Raw genomic sequence first — 25588 nt, 5'->3', positions numbered from 1 at the left:
GACACAACATCTTTGTATGTGGTGCTGAGGATCGAACCCGGACTGCATGCATGCCAGGCGAGCGCGCTACCGCTTGAGCCACATCCCCAGCCCTAATTCAGATACTTTTGCGACACATCTCATTCTGGCATATAGATCCAAGGAGACCACCATGGTCAATCTATTACCAAATACTGGTATAATTAGATCTATTCTTGGATTAAAATAAACTGAATTCCTAGAATTGTCTTCCTCCACAGTTTGTCTTGCATATCCTTATTCCACCTTCATTGCACCAAAGAATACTAAAACCTTCTCCAGCTGTTAACTGGAAATGATTCAATTGCATTTTATTTAGAGACAGGGTCTGACTGAATTGCTTAAGGCCTTGCTAAGTTGCTGAGGCTGGCTTTGAACTCGAGATCCTCCTGCCTCTACCTCCCTAGTCATGGGTGTACAGGCGTGAACTACTGCACCTGGTTATATCTGACTATTTTAACAAATAAGTTTTAGCATCTATTAATAAAAATGAGATGAACATTTCAAAATAAACTTCAAAAAGTTCTTTGAATTTTCCCAGTACTTTAGAATTAAAACAGAAACCCAACCTTATCTAAGTTCACTGGGAATTCAATGTAGCTCAGATGAGAATGTTCTAGTTGGCTAGGTGTTAAGGTGTTCACCTGTACACCCAGCTACTGAGGAGGCTAAGGCAAGAAAATCCCAAGTCCAATGCCAGTCTTGCAAGCACAGGCAACATAGGAAGACACCACCTTAATAATAACAAAATATGTTCCAGCCTTCCATAATTCTTGGTATGGAAGGCAGATGATAAGGTAGCTCTAATGACAGAATTTCTAAAGTCATAGCTTTATAATGGAGTTACATAAGATATGAGCAATGCATTTAAACTTTGCCAAACAAATTAAGTACCTAGATGAATTTTAAAAATGTGACACAAAGTTATAAAAGTCCATTTTATTCTGAAATATGCATATTATTTAGTTTTAAAACAATTTAATTGTGAATATCACTTTGTTTGATCTTCAATGGCCTAGAAACAGAATCATCTGAAGTATTGTACTGGTTTAAGAAATTATTTCCCTGAGGTTAAAACTTTAGAATCAAATCACTTTAGCTTATAAAAGACCTTTTAAGACTTACACTGTAGCTTACAAAAGGCTATTTTATGATGCATCTCAACAAAACTCAACCCCACTTTCTCCAATGATAAAAATATGTTTTTTTAAACTGTTACTTTTTAAATGACAGGAAACTAATGAGAATTGGTTGCTGCTTTTAGAATCATCTTGTTTGAAGAAAAATATTCTGTGCTTCACCACTTGTTGCCATGCCTTACAGAGATAGGGTCTGTAGTCTGTATCAGCATCACATGGGCGACTAGAGGCAGAAGGCCCTTCCGGAGAGTGTGAAGCTTTCTGCATGATACTCTGTGTTGTTGCAAAAAGAACCAGGCGATACTCATTTACCAGTTTCTTTAGGAATTGAGCACATTTCTTCAGAGCAGACTCCTGTAAATTAACACTTTCTCCTCCATTGGCACGGTCCACCCAGTAAAAAGCTGACAGGCTGTCTATAATCAGAAGGCAGAGAGAGGGATGACTGCAAATCATAGTCTCTAGTGAATACAGTGTGAGCAGTAACTGGGTGCTGCTATTACAGTATACCAAAAAAAATCTTCCAAGGCAGTATTTTATTATTTCTTCAGAGCTTTGGGATAGTCTATGCTCAAGAATTGTAACAAGTCGAAGCATGTCAAAGTGGTAATCTGTATCAATAAATAGGACTTCTACTTCCAGTCCACCTTCTGACTTTGGAAGTATACATCGTGCTGTTAAATGATAAAGCATTTCTGTTTTTCCTGTTCCTTCTGGACCATGAAATTCAAGAATATCACCTGTGTAAAATTTAGAAATGTCAGTCAAAATGTAGCAGCACAACAGTAGGCTACAAAATGAAAAGTTTTAAAACGACATTTACTGGAATGTGAACAAAGATCTAAATCCACTGACCAAAATGGATCTGTATGAGTAAGTGCAAAAAAAATAAGAAAATTATTATTACATCTCTGAGAAAGAAGTCAGTCTTTTTTCTTTTCTTTTTGTGGTACTGGCAACACCAGGGCCTTATGCATGCTAGGGAAATACTCTACCACTGAGCTATATCCTTCCTAGCCCAAGAGTCAGTTATTAATTAGTGTCAAGGGAATCAAAACAAACACACAGCAAGAAGACTGAAAGGAGCCCAGAGGAATTCTCTGGGGACAGGTCCACATGCAGTCACATTTTAATGGCGATATTAGAGAGTTAAGAAGAGTACTGCAGATCTCAGGCCTGGCTACTACAGAATACATCATTTCCAAGTAGTTGATTATACCACATCCATTCTCTCCTTTCTCCTAAAGCGTAAACCCCCAATTAGTGGGGGAAGGCAATATATTCACCTTAAAAACTACTTGACAGTTTCTCTTGAGAAGAATGGTAACACAGCTGAAGCCACCGAGACACAAGATATCTACTGGGGATTTCTAAGTCTGTATCACATTGGGGTGTGACTTTTATCCCCTCATTCCCTTGCCCTTGAAGCCGTCACCTTGGAACATGTAGTTGAGGATGCAGGTGCCCTGAGGATGGTGGAGCAGAAGGGCAGATGGTGCCCCACACCAGCTGTGCACAGCCTGCCTCAGAGCACTTAGGATGTGGGGAAAGTCAGCTTCTCCCTGGGGGAGCCACTAAGCTGGACTTCTTTTACATGAGGCAGAAATAATTCTTAACTAGGGGCTGTCAGTCTGTTGACATTATGGGAAGTACAATTCTTGACTGTGATCTCATATACTACAGATGATGACAGCTCAGGGCTCTCAGGCCTTGTGTGCCAACTGCCTCCTTCCAACTGAAAACATCTTCAGACCACTGTCAGCTGTCTTCGCTACTGCAGCATCTCTTGAATCTATACCCAGATGCATTGTAGATTATCTTCTCATAGCATAAAGCAAAGACAACTAGTCTGAACTTTAAAGACTCGAGAGCTCTTTCTATATAGGTTCTCATAACCCTCATTAACGATAGCACAAGTGAAATAAAACAATGCTTGGGGAAACTGTCCTGCTTCTGGGGCTTTCCAAAATGCATTCTAAAGACTAATGTTTTAAACCTTGCTAGTTTGCTTGTTATTATTATTAATTTATGGATGAACCTAATTTATGACTGAACCACCTAACTATAAACACTATATTTAAAGTAGATTCTTAGCTGGACATAGTGATGCATGCCTATAATCCCTGTGGCTCAGGAGGCCCAGGCAGGAGGATCACGAGTTCAAAGCCAGTCTCAGCCATTTAGAGAGCCCTTAGGCAACTCAGTGAGAACCAGTCTCTAAAGAAAATACAAAAAAAGGTCTGGGGATGTTACTCAGTGGGTAAGTGCCCTGTGGGTTCCATCGTCTGTACCAAAAAAAAAAAAAAAAAGTACAGATTCTTAGGTCCCAACCAAAATAGAATCTAAATAAGAATTCAGTTATTTTCCTGTTATTACTACTAAACTACTGGATGTTGGAACAGTCACAAATAATGTATAAGAAGTCTAGCATACAATTAGATAGGAGAAATAAGTCCTACTATTCTACTTCACATAGGATAATCACGGTTAACAATGTATAACATATTCCAAAATCACTAGAAAAAGGGATTTTGAATGTTCTTACTGTAAAGAAATGATAAATATTTGGGGTAACAGATATGCTAATTACCCTGTGGTTGTTATGTAAGGTACACATTGTGCCCTATAAATATGTATAGTTATGTGTCATGTTGCCACTACACCATATTATAAGATAGTACATAAAACTTCAGCCAATTCCCATTATAATTGTACATACAAGTTGCAATTCCAAATTTTCTAAAGAAATTTTAAAAATTATTCTAACCTCAGGGAGCAATATTAACAACTATTCCTTAGTCTTAACAACTGCTCCTGGATACATATTAAAAGTTCACATAGCCAGGTGTGTTGGTGCACACCTTTAGTCCCAGCTACCCTAGGAGGCTGAGGCAAGAGGATCACTTGAGCCAGGAGTTAAAGGCCAGCCCAGGCAGAAATAACAGAGTGACTTGGGTACAGGAAGCTAGGTGTTTAGCTGGCCCTGTCCCTCTGTGTTCCCAAGGAAGTAGGTGGACCCATTCCCCACTGAAGGCTTCCATTGCCCTGTGTCACATGAGCAGCACACCTGAGGGGACGCCAACACAGTGAAGGTTAGTGGCCAGGGGAAGCTGAAAAGAGCTTAGGAAGGTTCACCTGAAGTGCTCCAAGGGACGTGATGGACAGGAGAGGCACTGAGGGGGAGACCAGAGGCAGACGGCACCAAATCTTCCCCCTCATTTCCCAGAAGAGCAGCTGCAGGAGGCTGAGAGGCACAAGAGCACCTCACATCTGACAAGGCCTTCTCCATGCAGGCTCACAGATCCTAAGGCTGAGGTGGGGAAAGCAATCTGTCATCCCCATCCATCCCATTATCATGGCCTATAATTACTATTTACTTAATTATATTTTCTATTAGCTTCCTTAGTTTGGGACTTGAATATTCTAACCCCAACACAAAAGGCAGCATCTTCTGAATGTAGGTCAGCAGATTACTTTCTTCTTAAGATCCTCTTGAATGACATCTAAAGAATAAAAATTATGTTCTAACTGGTGAGGGCTAAAAACACAAGTCAATTTTGGAAGGAAACTGGTCTGGTAGGATGTCACAGGTGGTAGTACGGCCATGGTTAGCAGAGTCCTCCAGATACCAAGAACCAGAGATCCACACAGGAGATGAAGCAAGAAGAGGAACAAACTGTAGAGGGCTGGGCCTGGAGACCAAATGATGCTGACACTTAGTTGTGAGTTCCTTAGATAGGCTGGGAAGTACCTGCACAAATCTAGCACATACATGAAGTAGGGATTTTAAATTAAAATAAATATGCAGACAAGAATCCGATTACTGTTGCAACAAGGGCAGAATGTGAGGGTGCTATGTTAAGTGAAACAAGCCATTCAGATATGCAAGCTAAGAAGGTGAACCTCACAGAAGCAGAGAGAGGTACAGTGGTTACCAAAGGCTAGGAAATGTAGTAAGGGGAATAGAGAAAGATTGGCTAATGGTTATAAAAGATATAGCATAGTAGGGCAACTAAGGTCAATGATAATTTATTACATTTTTCAAAATGGCTAGAAGAGAGGATTTGGGGGGTGGGTACTGGGGATTGAACCCAGGGGCACTTGGCCACTGAGCCACATCCCGAGCCCTATTTTGTATTTTCTTTAGAGATAGGGTCTCACTGAGTTGCTTAGCACCTCGATGTTGCTGAGGCTGGCTTTGAACTCGAGATCCTCCCGTCTCAGTCTGGGGCTGCTAGGATGAGAGCTGGGATTAAAACTTCTGGGATCACAGGCATGCACCACAAGGTCTGGCTAGAAGAGATGATTTGAATGCTCCCAACACACACAAAAAAAACCCCACAAATGTGCAGTGATAGAAATGCTAATTATGCTGATTTGCTCATTATTCCTTGTATGCATGTAGCACAATACCACACTACACCACATAAATTTGCACAATTATTATATGTCTAATAAAAATAAGAAAAAACAAATAGAAAATAACATTTAAAAATTTAACTTTCAAAATGGTGTGTATCTCTAGGTTAACAAAATAAAGACAGCCACTTGGATTTAAGATTTGAGACAGTCACAAGGGGCTGGATATAGCAATATGGTAATGATCTACACAGATACAACGAGAGTCAACTGAAGACTCTTTTCAATGAGTAAGAGAAGTGGGTAAGGACACAAATTTAAGAATACAAGGCCAAAAACTCAATTCTTGGGATATACCCATAGTCAGAAGAGTCAGAAGAAGATAGATAAAACAGAAATTTAACAGAAAAGTCAGGAGGAAAAACACTGCAGGATGCAAAAGAACATTTGCAGAGTGAAACAGTACTAAATGAGAAATCTAGCAGAAATGTCACAGAAATGAAAAGATGACATGGGAAACAGAGAAAAGACCACTAGCTGGTTCAGGAGAGTGGCCTAAAACATGAAGTGTGTGGCCTGCACATGTGCACTTTGCAAACCAATGCCAAAAGCTGAGACACTCAGAAGGCAGAGGGAAAGGCCCTGTGGGTGCTCACTGCTGTTTGAGCAGCAGCAAGGACAGAGCTGGACTGCAGGGTGTTGGAAACCATGAGTACCTGGAAACCGGCAGCTTGGGGCACAGCCATTATTTTAAGAGAAAAATTCAATATGAAGCAAGAGGGTCAGGAGAAGATAATTTAAGAAATATAATAAATTTTAGGTAAAAAGGAATTCCACAGAAAAAGAGAAATATATGGAACTGGTCAGAAGGTAACAGTGAGAGTATCTCTTGGGTACTTCTGGAATTTCCCGAATAGAAACCCTGAAAACTTAGCCAAGTATTTTCTTGAAGAGGGGGTGGTGATCATAAGGTCATTCAGCAGAACTCAAAAAGATGGAGAACTTGAAGGCACTTACCTAAATGGTTTCACAGGTTTCCTAAATCCATACATTAACAAAAAGTACCTGAGGTAAGTCTTCTACAGATTCCTCAGACTCTTGTTTGGCATGAATGAAACCAATGCAAACAAGTTTCAGGTTAAATCTCTGGATAAAAGATTAATACACAGATAATGACACACTTCCCTTTTACAGATGATAGCAAAGCAGATGTAAAAAAGCCATTTATAGCCAGGTGTGGTGGTACAGGCCTGTAATCCCAGCGACTCAGGAGACTGAGCCAGGAGGATCGCCAGTTCAAAGCCAGCCTCAGCAAAAGCGAAGCAATAAGCAACTCAGTGAGACCCTGTCTCTAAAGAAAATACAAAATAGGGCTGGGGATGTGGCTCAGAGTTCAATCTCCGGTAACAAAACAAACAAACAAACAAACAAAAAAAGTCATTTACACAACAAATTAGGAAGTAAACTCTGCAAACTTACCAAGCACACATGAATATTATCACTAAGATCCTTGAACTAAATTCCCTACAAATGTGTTTAATGATAAACATGTACTGTTTAATTGTTAAGATAAAAATCACATACAAATATTATGTTATGTAGAGAGGACATGGTCCTTTTTACTTTATTTGAAGTCACTATCTCATGTATTTCTGTGAGCTTTTACAAAAAAAGAAGAGAAAAAAAAAATCACCTTTGTCCAGCCGAAGTATTGAATATGACAAGTTGTAGTAAAAAAAAAAAAAAAAATCCCTACAGTTTGGCACTTGAAAAAATTAAAACTAAGTCAGAAAATCTGGATGGTTTGGCCCTGACAGTTACTCTTACAAATAGATGCTGTGAGGAGTCAGGGTAACAGATTGTCAGGAAGAGTCATGAATCTAAAGATCCTTCAAAATAAGGAAAAGTAAGAAAAGCCAAAAAATACATCATCTTGGTACCAGTGTACTAACTATATAACAAATATGTTAAATTTGCAGATGATAATCATTACAGTATTGAAGAAATATGAACTGCTACATGGTATAAATAACTACTATCCAAAAAGCATCAAAAATATGTTTACCACAGCATTAGACCCTTCAATCCCTCCATGTCTTCTTGCTTCAACGTTTGCTATCCTGGAACAATTCCCAATAACGGACGTTGCTATGACCCTAGTGATTTCAGTCTCACGTGTGCTACTGTTCCACAGGAGTATTTGTCCAACTAGTTGTGCAGCTATAGGATCGATGACAGTTTTAAGTACACATTTTTGTAGTGTCGAAATGTGTTTTCAAAGTTTCCTAATGTAGAAGTCATGCCACAAACCCATTTTAACATGTCAACAGTTTCATAACATTCACTTTAATAATACACTTTCCTATGGAAAGAACACAAAGACAGTTCAGTTTTGTCTAACACATTTTATCAAAATTTGACTTTGATCATTGATGGATTAGGGTTTTGTTTGGCTAACAGATCTGCTGTACAAATGATACTACAGCAGTCCTTCAAGCTGGATGCTGAAAGCAGGGGTAAAGACAGTGACTCAAATCTAATAAGGAAAGAAGCACACATAACTGGAACTATCCATGGATATTTGGGTTGCTTCCACCTCTTGGCTACTGTCAATAGTGCTGCTGCTTCAAGATCTTGTTTTCAATTCTGCATATAAAACCAGAACTGAGATCACTGGATCATATGGCAACTCTGTTTTTAATTTTTGGAGGAACCTTCATTCAAGGATACATACGGTGTAAGGACAGTATCCTTTTTCAATCCCACCAAAACTGCACAATATTCCAACTTCTCTATATCCTCATCAATGCTTGTTGTATTTTTTTTTTAATAGTAGCTATTGTAATGAGTGTTAAGGGCATTTTATAATGATAAATGGGTCAGCCAGCAACAAAACATAACAATAACAAACTTTTTACAAGCACAGCAATACACAAAGCCAAAACTGATACAAACAAAGGAAGAAACAGATAATGCAGCAATCACGTTTGGAGACCTCAATACCCCACTCTCAACAATGGACAGAGCAACCCAACTGCCGATCAGCCAGGAAATAGGAGAATCTACTAACATTAAAAACCAACCACAACTAAGAAATGTCAACAGACCACTTTGCCCAACCACAGGAGAATGCTCAATTTTCTCAAGCACATATAGAAAATTCTCCAAAATGAACTACATTAGACCATGAGTCAAATCCCAATAAATTTAAATAGATTGAAACCACAGAAACATGTTCTTCCAATCAGAAAAGAATGAAGAGAGAAACCAGTAGCAAGTAACAAGAAGAAACTATAAATCTTCTTGTCCTTGGATTAGGCAATGGCTTCTTAGGTATGATATCAAAGCAGGAAAGACAAAAGAAAAGACAAATTGGTGGGACTGCAAATTGGTACAACCTCTATGGAAAGCAGTATGGAGATTCCTTGGAAAACTTGGAATGGAACCACCATCTGACCCAGCTATCCCACTCCTCAGTTTATCCAAAGGACTTAAAAATCAGCATACTACAGTGATGCAGCCACATCAATGTTCATAGAAACTCAATTAACAATAGCTAAGCTATAGAACCAACATAGGTATCCTTCAATAGATGAATGGATAAAGAAATTGTGGTACATATACACAATGGAATATTACTCAGCCATAAAGAAGAATGGAATTATGGCATTTGCTGGTAAATGGATGGAACTAGAGGCTATCATGTTAAGTGAAATAAGCCAATCCCCAAAAACCAAAGGCTGAAAGTTCTCTCTGATATGCGGATGCTGACTCACAAGAGGCAGGGGGTTGAGGGGGGGATGGAGGTTCATAGGATTGGACAGGGGGGAAATGGGGGAAAGTGAGGGAGGAAGGGATTGGGAAAAACAGTAGAATGAATCGAAGACAACTTTCCTATGTTCATATATGAATACATGACAGTGTAACTTCACATCATGTATAACCACAAGAGTGGGAAGTTATACTCCATGTATATATATCAACATATATTCTACTGTCATATATAACTAAAAAGAACAAATTAATTTAAAACAATTAAAAAAAGATAAATTGGACTTTACAAAAATTAACAATTTTTGTACTTCAATGAACACTATCAAGACAAAGACAACCTACAGAATGGATAAAAATATTTGCAATATATATATATATATATATATATATATATATATATATATATATATGACAAAGGGTTTCTTTTACCTGTCATATGTAAAGAACTCTAAAAATTCAATAAAGACAACCCAATACTTTCATTTTATTTTTATTTATTTTGGCACCAAGGATTGAACCCAGGGGTACTTAACCATGAAGCCACCCCACTACCTTTTAAAAAAATTTTTTTTGAGACAGGATCTGGCTAAATTGCTTAGGACCTCACTAAGTTGCTGAGGCAGGCTTTGAACTCATGATCCTCTTGCCTCAGCCTCCTGAGCCACAGGGATTACAGGTATGCACCACTGTGCCCAGCCCAATATTTTTAAATGAGCAAAGGTTCTGACATCTCTCCAAAGAAGATACACAAACTGTCAGTAAAGTTGCTCAACATCATTAGCCATCAAGGAAGCATAAATCTCAATCACAATGGGATACAAGTTCACACTGACTGGGATGGGTATTATCACAAAGACAGTAAAAACTATTTCCAAGATGTGGGGAACTGGAACTGTCACACATTGCATAACACATACATAAGCTAGTGACAACTTAAATGTGAAGCTACTTTGGAAACCAGTTTGGCAGTTTCTCAAAAGGTTAAACATAGTTACCATATAACCTAGCAATTCCTATCATAGGTATTATCCAAGAGAACTGAAGACATCTATCCACAGATAAACTCTACACTGGTAAACATAGCAGCATTATTCCTAACAGCTAAAATATGTTAACAACCCAAATGCACGTCAACTAATCAATGGATAAACAAAATGTTCTATACTCTACAAAGGAAATATTCAACCATAAAAAGAAATGGACTTTTGATACACCTTACCATAAGAACACTGAAAACATTAGGTAAAGTAAGCCAGTCAAAGACCACATATTATGATTACAAGAATAATTAAATAAAAAGAAAGGGCAAATCTAGAGTTGGAAAGTGGATTAGTAGTTGCCTAGGGCTGAGACACATGGGATGACTACTAATAGGGATGAGTTTCTTTCTTTCTTTGTGGTGCTAGGGATGGAGCCCAGGACCTTGTGCATGCTAGGCAAGTGCTCTACCACTGAGCTTCAGCCCCAGCCCTGAAATGGGATTCATTAATGGGGGATGAAAATGTCCATTATAGTGATGGTTGCAAAACTGTGTGACTCTACTAAAAATGAACAGCATACCAAAATGAGTAAATCATATATCTATAAAGCTGTTATATTAAAAGAAACAAAACAATCTAAATACATTACCTTCTTTCTAAGTCTTTCTTAGTGTACAAGTGCTAACAGAACAAGTAGGCATCTATTTTCTCTGCTGTAAAAATACTAATGGAGCAAGTGGGCAATCAAGGATTCCCCTGCAACTCTGCAAACTTCTAGAGAAAAAGAATGGAAATAAATCATACCAACAAAACCCCCATAAATATTATTATGTGATGGGAAAAAAGAAGGAGGTCAATGTATACTCTAAGGATTTACTGCACATAAGCCAAACTTCATCTCATCTGATACAAAGACTTAAAAACTTTGTTACACTGTTTTGTTACTTTTCAACTATACTGTTTAGATCTATTTAGCTTCTAACTAGGAGTATGTGTGTATATATGAATGCGGGGCGGGGAACTTTTATAAAACTTAAATTATATTTAAATTAAAACTTAAATTATATTTATATTGAAGTTGTGTTTTTACCATGCACAGGTGAATCTTCATCAAACAGATTTGGTTCTATTTCTTTCAAGGAACTTCTACCTTCAAGTCGGGCAAGGAGCTTACAAAAGAAAAGAGAGAAAAGGAAAACTCATTTACTTAAAAGATACAAAAATCCTAGAATCTACATTTATAAATTTTCCCCCAAATCCATAAACTTTATAATTTTGAGAACTGGAGAAAATATGAAGATGGAAATATAACTTAGGAGAATATTGTTTGTTTATTCTTAAAGTATTTCACTTCTGTTTATGTATCAAATACTGCTGGCATAGAGTGAGTCTGTGTCCTTGAAGGAATACAGTCAACCTTAGGACATAGGGACAAACTGCTTACTGGAAAAGATTTACCTTTGGTACCCCTTATCATCATCTTACCACACTTGTTACACAATTATCTACTTTAATCTGCCCTATTCTGTCTGGTAGGGAGGGGGCAAAGAAAAAGGGTAGAGGAAAATTTCTTTGAGGAGCTACCACCACTACTTGAACGTTAAGTAAGAGTACCAGGCATTCAAGACAATGCAGCCACAGTGCAGAGGTCATAAATAGCACTGTGGTGGGCAAACTGTAACAGACTTAAACGGCAGAGTTTGTGGTATGCAACAAGCAGGAGGTAGCGCAGTCCTAAGGAGAGAAGTCAGAGCATGGAAGGTCTTAGATGCCAGGTTTAGGAGCTTATTGTTGACGAGAACAAGGGATTTGAAGCTAAATAGTGAAAAGCAATTTCCCATAGTTGGCAGGGTAGATGGTAGGGGCTCCGGATCCAGACTGCTAGGTCCCTTTTCTGGGCCTCAAAATTTCTCCTCTGTAAAGCAAGGATAACAAATGGTAACCCCCTTGATGAAGATTAAATGTGCTAAAAAAGTGTTTGACATAAAGTAATAAGCACTATGTAAATAGGAACTATGACTGTATTTCAAACAGATTGACCTGGTGGCTACTAGGGAATAGATCTGAGGATGGTGAAACGAGGTAGGGAAAAGAAGGCTAGAGTCTGCCACACTAACTGGAGGAGTGCCTGCACCATGACAGAAGTAGCTAGGATGACAGGAAGCAGAATCAGTGATTTAAATGTCAATGAGAGAAATATAATCAATGCTAATTCTCAAGTTTCCAGGAAATCAGAATGGATTTGACAATGACTTTTCTATAACAAAAGAAGGGAAAATAAAACATATCACAAATAGGAAGAAAACAATAACCCTTTATTTGCATTTCTTTTTTAACCAAAGGAAAAAGCTTTGGAAAGATTTAATGAAGTGATGAAAAGGTACTACATGTTAATTTAAAAAAAAATTTTATTTTTCATGGCACCAGGGATAGAACCCAGGAATACACACTCAATCCCTCTGCAAGCACTCTGCCACTGAGCTACATTCCCAACCCTTTCATTTTAAGACAGGGTCTAAGCTGCTGAGGCTGGCCTCAAATGTGTGATCTTCCTGTCTCAGTCTCCCAAGTCACTGGGATTATAGGTGTGCACCATCTACATGTTAACAAATATTTGTTGAACTGTACTGTGTACAAAGCAAATATACCTGTACTTACAAATGTAGATGTCCCTACCTGTGCTAGGTAAAATGGAGACTACAAAGATAAAAAAGATAATAAACCTACCCGCAAGGGACTTGCAAGCTAGCAAAAAAAAAAAAAAAAAAAAAAAAGGTAAAAATGCAGTGCTCAGAGTTATAGCAGTCTGAGGGCATGGCCACAGTGAAAATCATCCTCAGAAAAATATAAAAAACATTACTGACATTGTTTCCTTTTTTCTCAGGGCTTACATTTCCACTGATGGCATAAAAGTTCTGTCAGTACCTAGTACAATCAAGGAAATGGTGCTGAGAAGTAAGAACATATTGTTTTCTTCTCTAGCATGCACTCACAGAACAAAACTAGTTTTAGGTAATTTTATTAAATCATGACCCTTGGTACACTTTTGAAAATATTCCTTGTGAGGAAATTCAGCCTTGCCCAAAGACAGGGCTGGTCTTTGTCATTGGCTCATCTCTAAACCCTCAGAATGTCCTGCCTGATTGAGGCATCTTTAGTCTTGAGCCCACAAGATACCAGGTCTTGTCTAAGAGACTGGAAGCTGAGGTCAGCTGTGTAGGAAGTTAACTATGTCTGTATGGCAGGGCCCCAAGACAGCCTCTAGACACCAGTCATGTGAGTAACCAATGCTGTCCACTGTCACACATCGGTGCTGGGAGAATTTAGCCCTATCCACAACTCCACTGAAAGAGGACAACCGGAAGCTATGTGTAGAAGCCCTCTGAACTTTGACCCATGTGTCTATTCCTTGGTTGATTTTAACCCCACATTCTTCTGCTACTGCAAACTATGGCAAGTGCCACGGATGTCAGTGAGTTCTGAGTCCTTCTAGTGACTTACTGAACCTGAAGGTGACTGTGATGGTTAATTTTACATGTTAATTTCACTGCTGGAAGATGCCCAGATAGCTGCTACTAAAGCATCATTTCTGGATGTGTCTGTTTCCAAAGACAGCATTTGATCAGCAGACTGAGTCTACCCTTACCCCTGTGGGTGGGTACCATCCAATCCTTCAAAGGCCCAAATAGAAAAAGGCAAAGGAAAGGTGAGTTCTTTCTCCTACACAGAGCAGGACATCCATCTCCTCCTGCCTTGATTCTTGAGATTCTGGGCCTAACATCAGTGCCCCCGATATATGCCAAGGCTTCAGCCTTGAAGTGCGAGTTACCCTCTGACTCCAGCTGAATTACACAACCAGTTTTCACAGACCTCTAGGTTGTTGTCCGCATATCCAGTATGATTCAGCCTCCATATCAAACAAGCCAATTCCCATAATAAATCTGTTACTTATCTATCCATCATATTGGTTGTTTCTCTTTTGGTATCAGAGATTGAACCCAGTGGTGCGTAATCCCTGAGACACATCCCTGGCCCTTTGTACTCTTTATTTTGAGACAAGATCTTGCTAAATTGCTAAGGCTGGCTTTGAACTTGCAATCCTCCTGCTTCAGCCTCTCAATGCACCACTGTGCCCAGCTATTGATTGTTTCTTGAACTCTGATTTGTACAATCTATAAAATTCAGTGAACCAGTATTTTTAAAGTTCCAAATCATGATGTGAAATAATTCTTGGGCAAAATATTTACTCAAAGTCCAAGATAAAATTACCCATGAGCAGTGGTGCACACCTGTAATCCCAGCAACTCAGGAGGCTAAGAGTGGAGAACTGTCAAGTGTGTCAAGCCAGTCTCAGAACTTAGCAAGGCCCTTTCTCCAAAAACAAATAAAGGGCTAGGGATGTAGCTCAATGGTGGTGCACCCCTAGGTTCAATCCCCAGTACCACACATACACACACAAAGTATGAGATGTATCAGTGAATTTTAATGTATGAAAAGATACAATAAATTTTTTATTGCACACTGCAATTAACCCTTAGAAATACTACCAGGGAAGCTTTGGTGCAGTATCAAAGAAGACTATCCAGTTATCTGAAAAGATCTTGAGTGCTCCTCCCCTTTCCAACTACCCATCTCCAAGAGGATAGATGGTCTTCATAGACTTATTTAACCAAAACCACACACTGTAATAGACTGGATACAGGAAATAAACTCAGTTAAAGACTTGCAAATACATATAACAATGCATTTCTCTCATGAAATTTGTTTAGGAAAATACAATTATTGTTCATAAATATATATATTATTAATAATGACATTCAATGGGTTTATCCTTATTACTTGTACATGAAGATAATTTTTAAATTTGTTTCACTGACAGGTAATAACCCATATAAACAAATGCTATTTGAAACCTCAATAATTTTTAAATGTTTAATGCAGTCCTGAGACCAAAAAGTATAAGGACCACTGAGTTCCAGGTTTCAGAGTTCAACTTGAAAAATAAGAGAAATTTTCACAGACAAGGTGGAGCATATAATATATAAAATTATGAAATATCATTAAAAGCTTATACACAAATTCATCAGAATTAACTTAGGAAATTATTCTAATTGTTTACTCTCATTGCTCAAAACATTTTAGAACACTTCCCTCTAAGAATTTGTAATATAGTATTCAAGACAGTATTATAACTTTGTGATTTGATACTTGGACAAAGATGATATTTTTGTCCTGACTCAGCCAACATGTGTCTGATTTCCTACTGTTATTTGAAAATAAAATTCATTCTCGAAGAAAACTGTACCATTGAGTATATTCACAACAATGTTTCACAATTGTCAAAGCAGAGTATATCAAATACAAAGAGGGTGACAGGACCTGCCAAACCTGGAATTAGATGTGTCCTTAGATTTAAGCTTAGAAATAATGGATAGTATCAGCAATTCATAGAAGTCAGTCTGTGAGATAAGAATTTCCAAACCTAAGTAGAAAATACCCTTAAAATCTGGAATATACTTGACTGGTTGTTACAGAAAATTGAAATTGATGTTGCCCACATTCAAGGAATGGGTCAAAGAAGCCAGGAATACTCAACCTGCAGTTTCAGAAGGGAAAGTAAGTTTATAAGTGATCATAAGAAGTAAGTTCTGCTTGACATGAGAGTTTAATCCTCTTGGAAACTGACCTATCTAGAATCAGGGCTTGGTGACTACTAGAATTTGGATCTTCAATGTCCCCCAAAGGTCTTGTGTTTAAGGTATGGTACCCAACCTGTGGCACTACTGGGAGGAGGGAGAACCTTCAGGAGGTGGCGCCTGATGGAAGGAAGTTAGGTTACTGGGGGTGTGCCCGCAAAGGAGATACTGGGATGCTGGTCCCTCCATTTTTGCTTTTTGGCCACCATGAGGTGAGGCAGTTCCTCTGCTATGCCCTCCTACATGATGTATTTGCTTCACTATAGGTCCAAAGGCCACAGGCCAAGCAACTGAAACCTCTTAAACCGTTTGCCAGAATAAATTTCCCTTCTTTCCATAACCCTAAATTGTTTAGCTCTGGTTTGTTATTTATTTATCTATTTATATATTGACCACTGAGCCACATACCCAATCCCGTTTTGGATTTCATTTAGAAAGACAGGGTCTCACCGAGTTGCTTAGCACCTTGCTTTTTGCTGAGGCTGGTTTTGAACTCAAGATCCTCTTGTCTCAGTCTCCCGAGCCGCTGGGATTACAGGAGTGCGCCATCATGCCTGGCTTCAAGTATTTTATTATGGTGATAGAAGCTGATTTAACAGTGATGGCAGCTGTTAGGATAACTCAGATATAGTGGGGGTCTGGCTCCAGGAACCCATGGAAACCAAAATCCATGTGTGCTCAAGTCCCTTATATAAAATGGCATAATATTTTCACATAGCTTACCACATCCTCTTGTATACCCAAAATCATCTCTAGATAACTACAATCCCTAATAACAATACAAAGCCTATGTAAAGCATGGTTTGGAGAGTAATGGTACAAAAAAAGATATGTACATGAATAGTATAGATGCATGCTGAGAGCCATTAGCCAAGTAGGTATGACAATTTCCTTGCCAGCGTACCCCATGTTGCTTAGAGGAAGGACTCATGGAAATGGACTTGCCTTGGACATTTGCAGTGACACTGCATGTAAGGTGACCCTGCTCAAGGACCAGGGCAGATCCGGGTTTAGGGCGGATCAGGGTTTAGTGCTCTCCTTGGGTTTAGGGCGGTTCCAGGTTTAAGGTGCACCCCTGCTGGGAATAGGACATATCCTGCTGCCTCAGGCGTGCCTGCTCCTGGAGTTCCTGTTGAGTTCTCGCGGGATTCAGAGAGTATTTGGGATCCAGAACGTGGAACTTGGCAGAGAACGTGGATTTCCCCAGAACATGTTTGTAGAGGGCCGGTGTGAGTTCGGGAATAAAGAATTGCTGTTTGAATCTACAAAGCTGTGAGTGGCTCGTGATTTTGTGCCCAGCCAGACTGCGGCAGATGCAGTTATTTTTCCAAATATTTTTGATCCATGGTTGATCTAATCCATGGAAACAGATCACACAAATATGGAAGGCATGGAAACAGATCACACAAATATGGAAGGTTAGCTGAACTTCTTGATTCTTGATTCCTTAAGTAAACTTTCTGAGGTGGAGCTTCCTAACTAGGAAAGGACACACAATGGATACTAATATTGTTCGATAATAAATATGGCATTTAGATTGTGAATCAGTATCTGCTAGGTTTCATTACTATAACAGCTATCTAATAATAGAAACTATTTGTGTTTATGGTGGTATCAGCAATACATTATATACACTACCACCTTTGGCACATCACCCAATTTGTCCTTATTCAATTTTTCATACAAGAAAACTTGTAAATTCCAGAGTCCGAATTCAACCAAGATCTCGCTGACTCCCAAAGCCTGGAATTTTCCTACTACGCCATCCAACCCCCAAGTCACAGTCACAGAATCTAACCAACTCTGAGTAAAGGAACTAAACTGAATTTCTGGACCTATTATGTTGCAGGTGAAATCTGACATCCTATGTAGGCAACTAATTGCTTTGAACCATTAAAGTGTAAACTTTAATGCCAACAAAGAGCCCAGCATTACTGGAGCAAGAATACAGTCTGCAAAAGGGGTAATACTCAGTTATACAGATATTATCAGTAAACATTTCATGCAAGTCAAATGGGTTCTAGGAATGAGGCAGGTGCTAGGATATGCAGATGTAGCGGAAATAGTTGCTGTCCTCCAAGAATTTAATGGGGAGACTCAAAGGGCTAAAAAAAAAAAAGTATAATAAAATTATGTAGGAGCTATAATAGAAGTATGTATAAGGCACTGTGAAAACAAAAAAGGGATGGTCAGTTCTAACCTGTGTTAAGGCATCTTTAATTTTGAATGAGAGGTTTAACACATAGTGTATTTCTTTCAGTTACATACTGTAGTCTCCCTCATGTATGGTTTTAGTTACCTGTGGACAACCAATATCTGAAATTTAAATGGAAAATTCCAGAAAAAAAATTATACATGTTTTAAAATGTGCACCATTCTAAGTAGTATGAAGTGACAGGCATGAATCATCTCCATTGTGTCCACACCATATATACCACCTGCCCATTAATTACTTAGTAACCATCTGTTATCAAATCGACTGTAATCCTTGAACACAAAGCCCAAGAGTAGTGATGCTGGAAAATCATATAAGTCAAAGAGAAACATTAAAATGCTTCCTTTAAGTGAAAAGGGGAATGTTCTTGATTCAATAAGGAAAGAAAAAATATGACCAAGGTTGCTAAGACCTCTGGTAAGAATGACCTCCTAGCTGTCCAACTGTAAAGAAGGAAAAAGAAATTTGTGCTAATTTTGCTGCTATACCTTAATCTAGAAAGTTAAAGCCAAAGTGCATGCTAAGTGCTTAAGATGGAAACGGCATTAAATTTGTCAATGTGTGTATAGAGAAAAAAGAGCAATAGGGTTCTGTAGCATCTGTGGTTTCAGGCATCCATCGGGGGTCTTGGAATATATCCCCATCAATGGGGAATTGCTGTACAAAATGTACATTGATGGTGAAATAATTCCTTCTATCTGGAATCGTCTCACTCTATTCCTTCAATTAAATCCCTTAAGGTCTAGACTACTGAATGAATGAAAATTCCATGCATTCTCAAGGCCTCGTCCTTCCATGAGGCTATTTCCTTACTTAAGAAGACATTACTAAGATAGGCACAGTGGTGGTGTGTAATCCCAGCTATTTGAGAGGCTGGGACAGGAGGATCATGATTTTGAGGCCAGCCTAGGCAACACAGTGAGACCCCCATCTCAAAAAACAAACAACACAGGTCTCCCTTATCTGAAATGTAAACACTTTAAAGGAAAAGGATCTTGGCTCACCACCACCAATTCCATAATGCAATGCTTGGCAAAAACTTAGCTTCTACCTGCTAATTTAAAGGTAAAGAGAGCACTGACAGGTAGAATTGGGGAAAGAATGGAGACTATAAAGAATCTCAAACTATTTATTTTGTGATATATCATGTTTGGATAATCTATGCAAACATCTATTAAATAAAAATCAAGAAGTATTCTTATGGCTATCGTCAAGGTTCTTAATATACACTGACAAAAGTCAATTTTAGAGGGAGTGTATCTTTAATGCCTGTTAAATAGAACACATACCACATAGATTTTTTTAAACCTAATTTAGTTATGGAAACACCTTTTCATTAAAGGAAGCACTTTACTGCTTATACTAGAGCAAGAAGAGCACTTAAAATGAACCAGAAATGAATGACATTAAGGCAAATGTGTATATAAGACTCACTGGTTAAAGGCTCATTCCCCTCTCCCTTCACCTTTGGTGATTAAATCTGTTTGCAGATGGACCCCTGCGGTAGTCTCAAACCAGTTTCAACAGTATAAAACACTACCTAAATAAGCAAACATCCAGCTGCGGGTGTAGCTCAGTGGTAGAGTACCTACTTAGCATGCAACAGCCACTGGGTTTGATCCCCAGCATCACACCCAGAAAAAAGCAAACATCTTAAATCAAATATTCACAACCCTACCCTATAAGAGGCCCCGCTGAATCAATTCTTAGCAGTTTTACTACTGATATGCAAAGGAAATTACTCTAAGAAAAATATGTACATAAACAGTAACACAAGGTTATATGCATAAGAGAAGCAGCTGGGATGAATAGGAAGGCAAGTGGAAGAAGTGTTAATATGAATATAATATGAATATAATCAAGCATGGACATTCCCTAGAATCAGAGGACAATTCCTCAGTCACTCTGATTCAGATACCCTTCAGGGCATAGGATTAGGCTTGACCCTTGAATCAAGCATTTGTCTAAACCATACGGAAAAAGCAACTGTTATTTCATAATCCATGATTAAATTTTATTGTTTCTAAGAATATTCCTAGAAAGACTGCTGCTTTCATAATTATTTTTTAAAAAGAGAAATAATGCTATTTGAAAATGAAAAACAGATACATAAAAAGTCAAGCACAAATTATTATACATACCTAATTAAGCAGTATTAATTTCTAACAAAATTTATAAGAACAAAGTTTAAACTTAAGAATTTATAACAAATTAAAAATTCCAGTAAGTGCATACTTAAGATTCCATCACACTCTGCTTCAAAACTTCATTTGGACAGAAAAATCAACTATATGCAAGTTCATAGCAAGAGATGGGAAAGCACAAAATCAAAACTGTAAAAGCTTTTGACGGCCAAATGCCACTATCCCACTTCCACTTGCAAGGCAGAAACTTCGCTGGACAAACACTTCTGGTGTATTCTCCCATCCTCTCTTTAATGTCCCCAAGAAAGGATTCTTCTAATGGGCAATACTAACAGCAGGAATTAAGACATATGTTGATCTGCTCCTTCCTCTTTGACAGCTTGCCTGCATGAAGGACACATTCTCCTAGGTTCCTTCAATCCTAAAGCTAACAAAGGCAGGTTCTTAAGAGGGAAGAGAAGCAGCCTGGTAACTCACACCTGTAATCCTGGCAGCTCTGGAGGCTGAAGCAGGAGGATGGTGAGTTCAAAGCCAGCCTGGGCATCAGTGAGGTGCTTAGCAACTCAGCGAGACACGTCTCTAAATATAATACAAAATAGGGCTCAGAATGTGGCTCAGTGGTCAATAGCACCTGAGTTCAATCTCTGGTTAAAAAAAAAAAAAGAGTGAAGTGTGTGTGTGTGTGTGTGTGTGTGTGTGTGTGTGTGTGAGAGAGAGAGAGAGAGAGAGAGAGAGAGATGGTATTGGTGGTGCAGGGGATTGAACCCAGGACCTTGTACATGCTAGGTAAACACTTTACCAACTGAGCTATATCCCCAGCCCCAAAGAATTATTTTTTTTTTAAGGAGACATGTGATCAACAGTGAGGGGTCCATAATGACGCTGCACTAGAAACTCAAATAACTATGACAGGGAGAGGAGGGGAGGGAAAGGAAAGGGTAGTACTCGGGGCTGAAATGGAGAAAACTATAAATATGTTGAAGTGAACCTCACAATTATGAGTAACTATGATGCAATTAAAAAAAAAAAAAAGACTGGGAGACAAGAGAGTGGAGGCAGTAGAAATAACTGCTGCCTCACAGAGCCCAGGAATGGAACTAGGAGGGGTATGGCATCAAGGGAGGTCTTTCCTGGGCTTTGTTTTTACCTATTGTATTGGGATCCTGACAGGAAAAAAACTGATAAGTAGAAGATACAGAAGACAAAAAAATGACCATAAGAGTGGGACTAACAGTAGGAGTGATGTCCTTGAGGAGGAGAGTGGAGGGATGAGAGCCTTACCACAAGGAGAAAAGCCACTTTCAGGAGTAACACTCACTGTTCTATTTTAAAGGGAGGGAATTCAAGAAAGTCAGTATATAAAATCTCTCTCTCTATGTGTATATATATATATATATATATACACACACATAGAGAGAGAGAGAGAGATTTTTTTCAATAGAGATTTGATGAAAAAGCAGGAACTTAGATGAAAAAGCAGGAACATAGACTTCAGAGCAAAGAAAATGACTAGAGACAAGGAGGGACATTACATAACAAAGGATGAAGCCACCATAAAGAAGTATCCAACTCAGCCTCAAGATACTGCAGCAAAACTAACAGGGCTGAAAGGAGAAAGCCAAGTCCACAATTTCAGCTGCAACTTGGACACTGACTTCTCAGCAATGGAGCGGACTACCAGATAGACAATCAGCAAGGATACACACTCCAACTGGCTCTCACATACAGAACACCCCACCTACTAACAGCAGAACACACAACTTTTTCAAGCATCCATGGAACAAATTCATTGACAGAAAATACCTGTTGGGTTGGTGCCAGAAAATATCCTGGGCCTTAAAACATAACAAATTTCAAACAACCAAAATCATAAAAAGTGTGCTGTGACCATAATGGAAACAAACTAGAAATTAGTACCAGAAAGACTATAGGAAAAATTAAGGAGTTCTTATCAAATCTCTTGTATTTTCTCAATGACACGAGGCAAGGTAGAAAGAAGAGGGGAGAAGAAAGAGAAAGGAATGAAACTAATAACTGAGTGCCCACTGTAGGCCAAATACTGTGCCAGACATGGCACCAACCCAACAGGTAGCCAAGTTTGCTCTCGAGAACCTTCTATGCCAAGGATGGGAGTTAGAAAGGATGACAACATAAAAATGAAACAAAATGTTGGGTGTGTTTAGTGTTAATATAGACAGAAGAATGAGGGAGAAAGTAGCAGACAAAATCACAAAGGCAGGAGAGGAGATCAGAGGTGCTCTGTGTAGTACACACTGGGTAAGTGGAAAGGTGGAACCAGAGGTCAGCAGGAGGCCCCTGCAATAAAATAGGCCGCAGTGACAGGGCATAGGAATGGCTGCAGTAAAGCAGAGAGAAGTGTTGAGGGTATGGCAGATAGGATTTTCTGATGAAGTGGAATGATCCAAGAGAAATGCAGACTCTAGGACAATTCAAGTTGTCTGGCTATGCTCCAGGTAGAATGAAATTGCCGTTTTATGGGATGGGAAGATCTGAGGAGAAGGTTGAGGTGTGAGTGTATACGTATGGTGGTAAATCAAGACTTCGGATAATGCATTAATTAATTAATGTAGTTTCAAGTTTTTAGCTTCTCCCATTTTCTTAATTTTGAAAAAAATTAAAACCTACAAACTGTTAGGATTGTATGAACACCCATATCCCTTTATCTAGATTCACTAGTTGCTAATATTTCACCAAATCTGCTTGAGCTTTTTCTTTTGCTGAACCACTTCCCCTCACATACTTATATCTATCTCCTCAAAAAAGACATTCTCCAGCATAACCACATTACAATTGTCACACTCATTATTACATGCAGTACTCTTCTCTGATATACATTTCTTTATAGTTTTCCTGGAGCCAAGATTCAACCAGGGATGAGTGTGTTCAGTCTGGGAAGCCTAGGAAGCATACATGTGTGGCTGTGTCAAGAAAATAGAATATATGCATTTGGAATTCAGGGATAAAGTCAGATTTGAAGATACATTCTATAGTGAGAATATGAATTACTTAGGAAATGCAGTTGGACTGGGTGCCCATTTGAAGTTAATAATTATAAATTTAAGGTGAAATGTGTCTGTCGAGTTATGATTTTCTCTAGTAATAGTTAGTAGAATGGGCAGAGACACAGTGACAATATGCCTAACCATGATTAGCTTAAGTAGGTTAGAGGTAAAAAGAAGCAAGGAAACTGACAGCCCCTTTAATGGAGTGATTGTAAAAACAGAGCGTGGGTTCTGTTCTGGATGAGAAGGAAAGCAAAGATTGGAGGTGATAAGCATTGTTCTAAAATCTATGATTGTAAAAAAAAATTACTACTTTAAAATTACTACTCTAAGTATTTGTCATATTTAATGTTTGCCTCTGGCAAAGAGGCCATCCCATATTTAAGAGAAGAAAATCAGTCAGCATTATCAATATTTATTTTTACTATACAAAACTGTATTTAGTGGAAAGGACACAAAATATAGAAACCACCTCCGAGAGGCAGAGCCTAAAAGAAAATAGGAAAGCAGGCTTCCACCCTCTTTTACAAAGGTAGAAGCAGAGTTTAATTATATCCTAAATCACAAAGCTTGTTCCTGGCAAAAACAAGACTAGCACCAAAGTCTCTGAACTTCCAAGTCCAGCACTATCCATCTTGGCTTCCAAAATATGTTGTCAGAAAACTTCTGGAAAAACATATGAATATTCACAGGGTTATCCTTGGTAAATGGGGTTGTGGAAGTAGAAGTTTCCCACTTTTTGTTTTAGTACTATTAAAATTTTTTTTTATGAACATGTACTACTTTAATAACAGGGTGGTTAGTAAAATGAAAGAAAAAAAACACTATGCCATGCATAGCAACCAAAACTAGGCAGACACTTGCAATTTTTAATTCAGCAATTATTGCGTCCTTGGCTGCTATATCCTGCCCCTCCCCCTTCAGCCCACCTGTTTCCCACCTTTTGATCACCCCATTCAGCATTTCCTAGGCCCAGTCACACAGAAGAGGGCAGAACAAAGACAGCCTAGGACATATAAAAAGGGCAGAACACCTTGCTTCTTGGGATACCAGCAATGGTCCCCTTCTCCCTCCTGGGAGAAGTCCCCTTTTTAAACTAAACCCTGTTTGCCTCTGCGTGCCTCTCTAAAGTTCAAACTTCAACATGTGAAGAAGCAGAACTTGTCACGGATAGAAAATCGTCGATATCAGTGTCACTTCAAATGGTCATTAAGGCTTCAGTCATCTCCTGCAATTAGTCTTCCATGAAGCCAGCCCCTCTACTGAACAGCATGCTTTTACTGCATGTACGGTAAATTTTAAGGCAGTCAGTTCTTTGGTGCAGAAGCTGTCTTTTTCCGTTTCTTACCCCTACCACTTGGCCACTGGTTAACACAAGTAAGCAGTCAACACGAGGTTTGATCCGTGAATAAGTTCTTGCAGGGCCTGAAACGGCTCGTGTGGCTCTGGAGCGTATTGGGGGATAACAGGGGCCTGGTGCCATGAGCACAGGCAGGGGACTAAGGAGACAGCATTGGTACCAACACAGCCTCCAGCCGCTCCAACCGGGAAGGCCTTTGGCTCGCTCCCTTGACCAGTGAGCGGTCTCTCACAGCGGCTCATCTGCGGCGGCTTGGGGCCGCGACCAGGCGGCGGAGCGCGGGGGTTCTGCAGCGGCCCGGCACCGCGCGCAGGGGGGAAAGCCCTCCTCCGCCTGGCGGGGACTCGGGCCCGAGCCGGCGGGGGCTGCGAGTAGAGGGAGCGAGCCCCCCCCGCCCGGGACTCTCACCTCGGTCCCAGACTCAGCCCTATGGAAGTCACTGCACATCGCCCCGGAGGCCTGGCGCACAGGAGACTCAACTTTCCCGCCTGCGAGGCCATTTACCGACGGCCCGGGACACGCAGCCAGTCAGGACGAGAGCGCCCATGCGCACTGCGCGGGCCCTTGGCCCCAGGGCGACGAGCGCCTGCGCACTGAGGCTGCGGGCGCTCCGGGTGGCGTCATCCTCCCGCGCCCCCGCCGCGCCCTCCTATCTCCTGGGAGACCGGAAGTCGGCTTGTGCCTTTATCTCCTCAGACCTGAGCTTGGGCTCCTTTCTGAGAGGCAAAATAGGTGTCATGTGTATTTGATTTTCTTAACTATTAAAATGCACTTATGAAGCAGGCAGCCGAATTTGTCCACTCAGGCTAAAGCTAAGGTGGCTGTGTGTGAAATTGGCGGTTGATTCTGGGGAAAGTAAATAAAAAAGCTGAATTTAAAA

At 39.5% G+C, this 25588-nt stretch overlaps 1 protein-coding gene across 1 annotated transcript; it reads right to left on the bottom strand.

Annotated features, from left to right (window-relative positions):
* Xrcc2 (X-ray repair cross complementing 2) lies at positions 1–25276 on the bottom strand. Its single transcript, XM_076859417.2, has 3 exons — positions 25117–25276; positions 11361–11439; positions 1–1897 (listed from the first exon to the last, which is right to left on the bottom strand). Exons 1-3 carry the CDS (start codon positions 25153–25155, stop codon positions 1179–1181), a joined length of 837 nt encoding a protein of 278 aa, XP_076715532.1. The 5' UTR covers positions 25156–25276; the 3' UTR covers positions 1–1178.
* Positions 25277–25588: the final 312 nt, after the last annotated feature.

This window comes from Callospermophilus lateralis, chromosome 1 (assembly GCF_048772815.1).
Source record: "Callospermophilus lateralis isolate mCalLat2 chromosome 1, mCalLat2.hap1, whole genome shotgun sequence".
Taxonomy (NCBI): domain Eukaryota; kingdom Metazoa; phylum Chordata; class Mammalia; order Rodentia; family Sciuridae; genus Callospermophilus; species Callospermophilus lateralis.
Note: the sequence above shows the minus strand (reverse complement) of the source record. Positions and strands in the feature narration are given on the sequence as shown.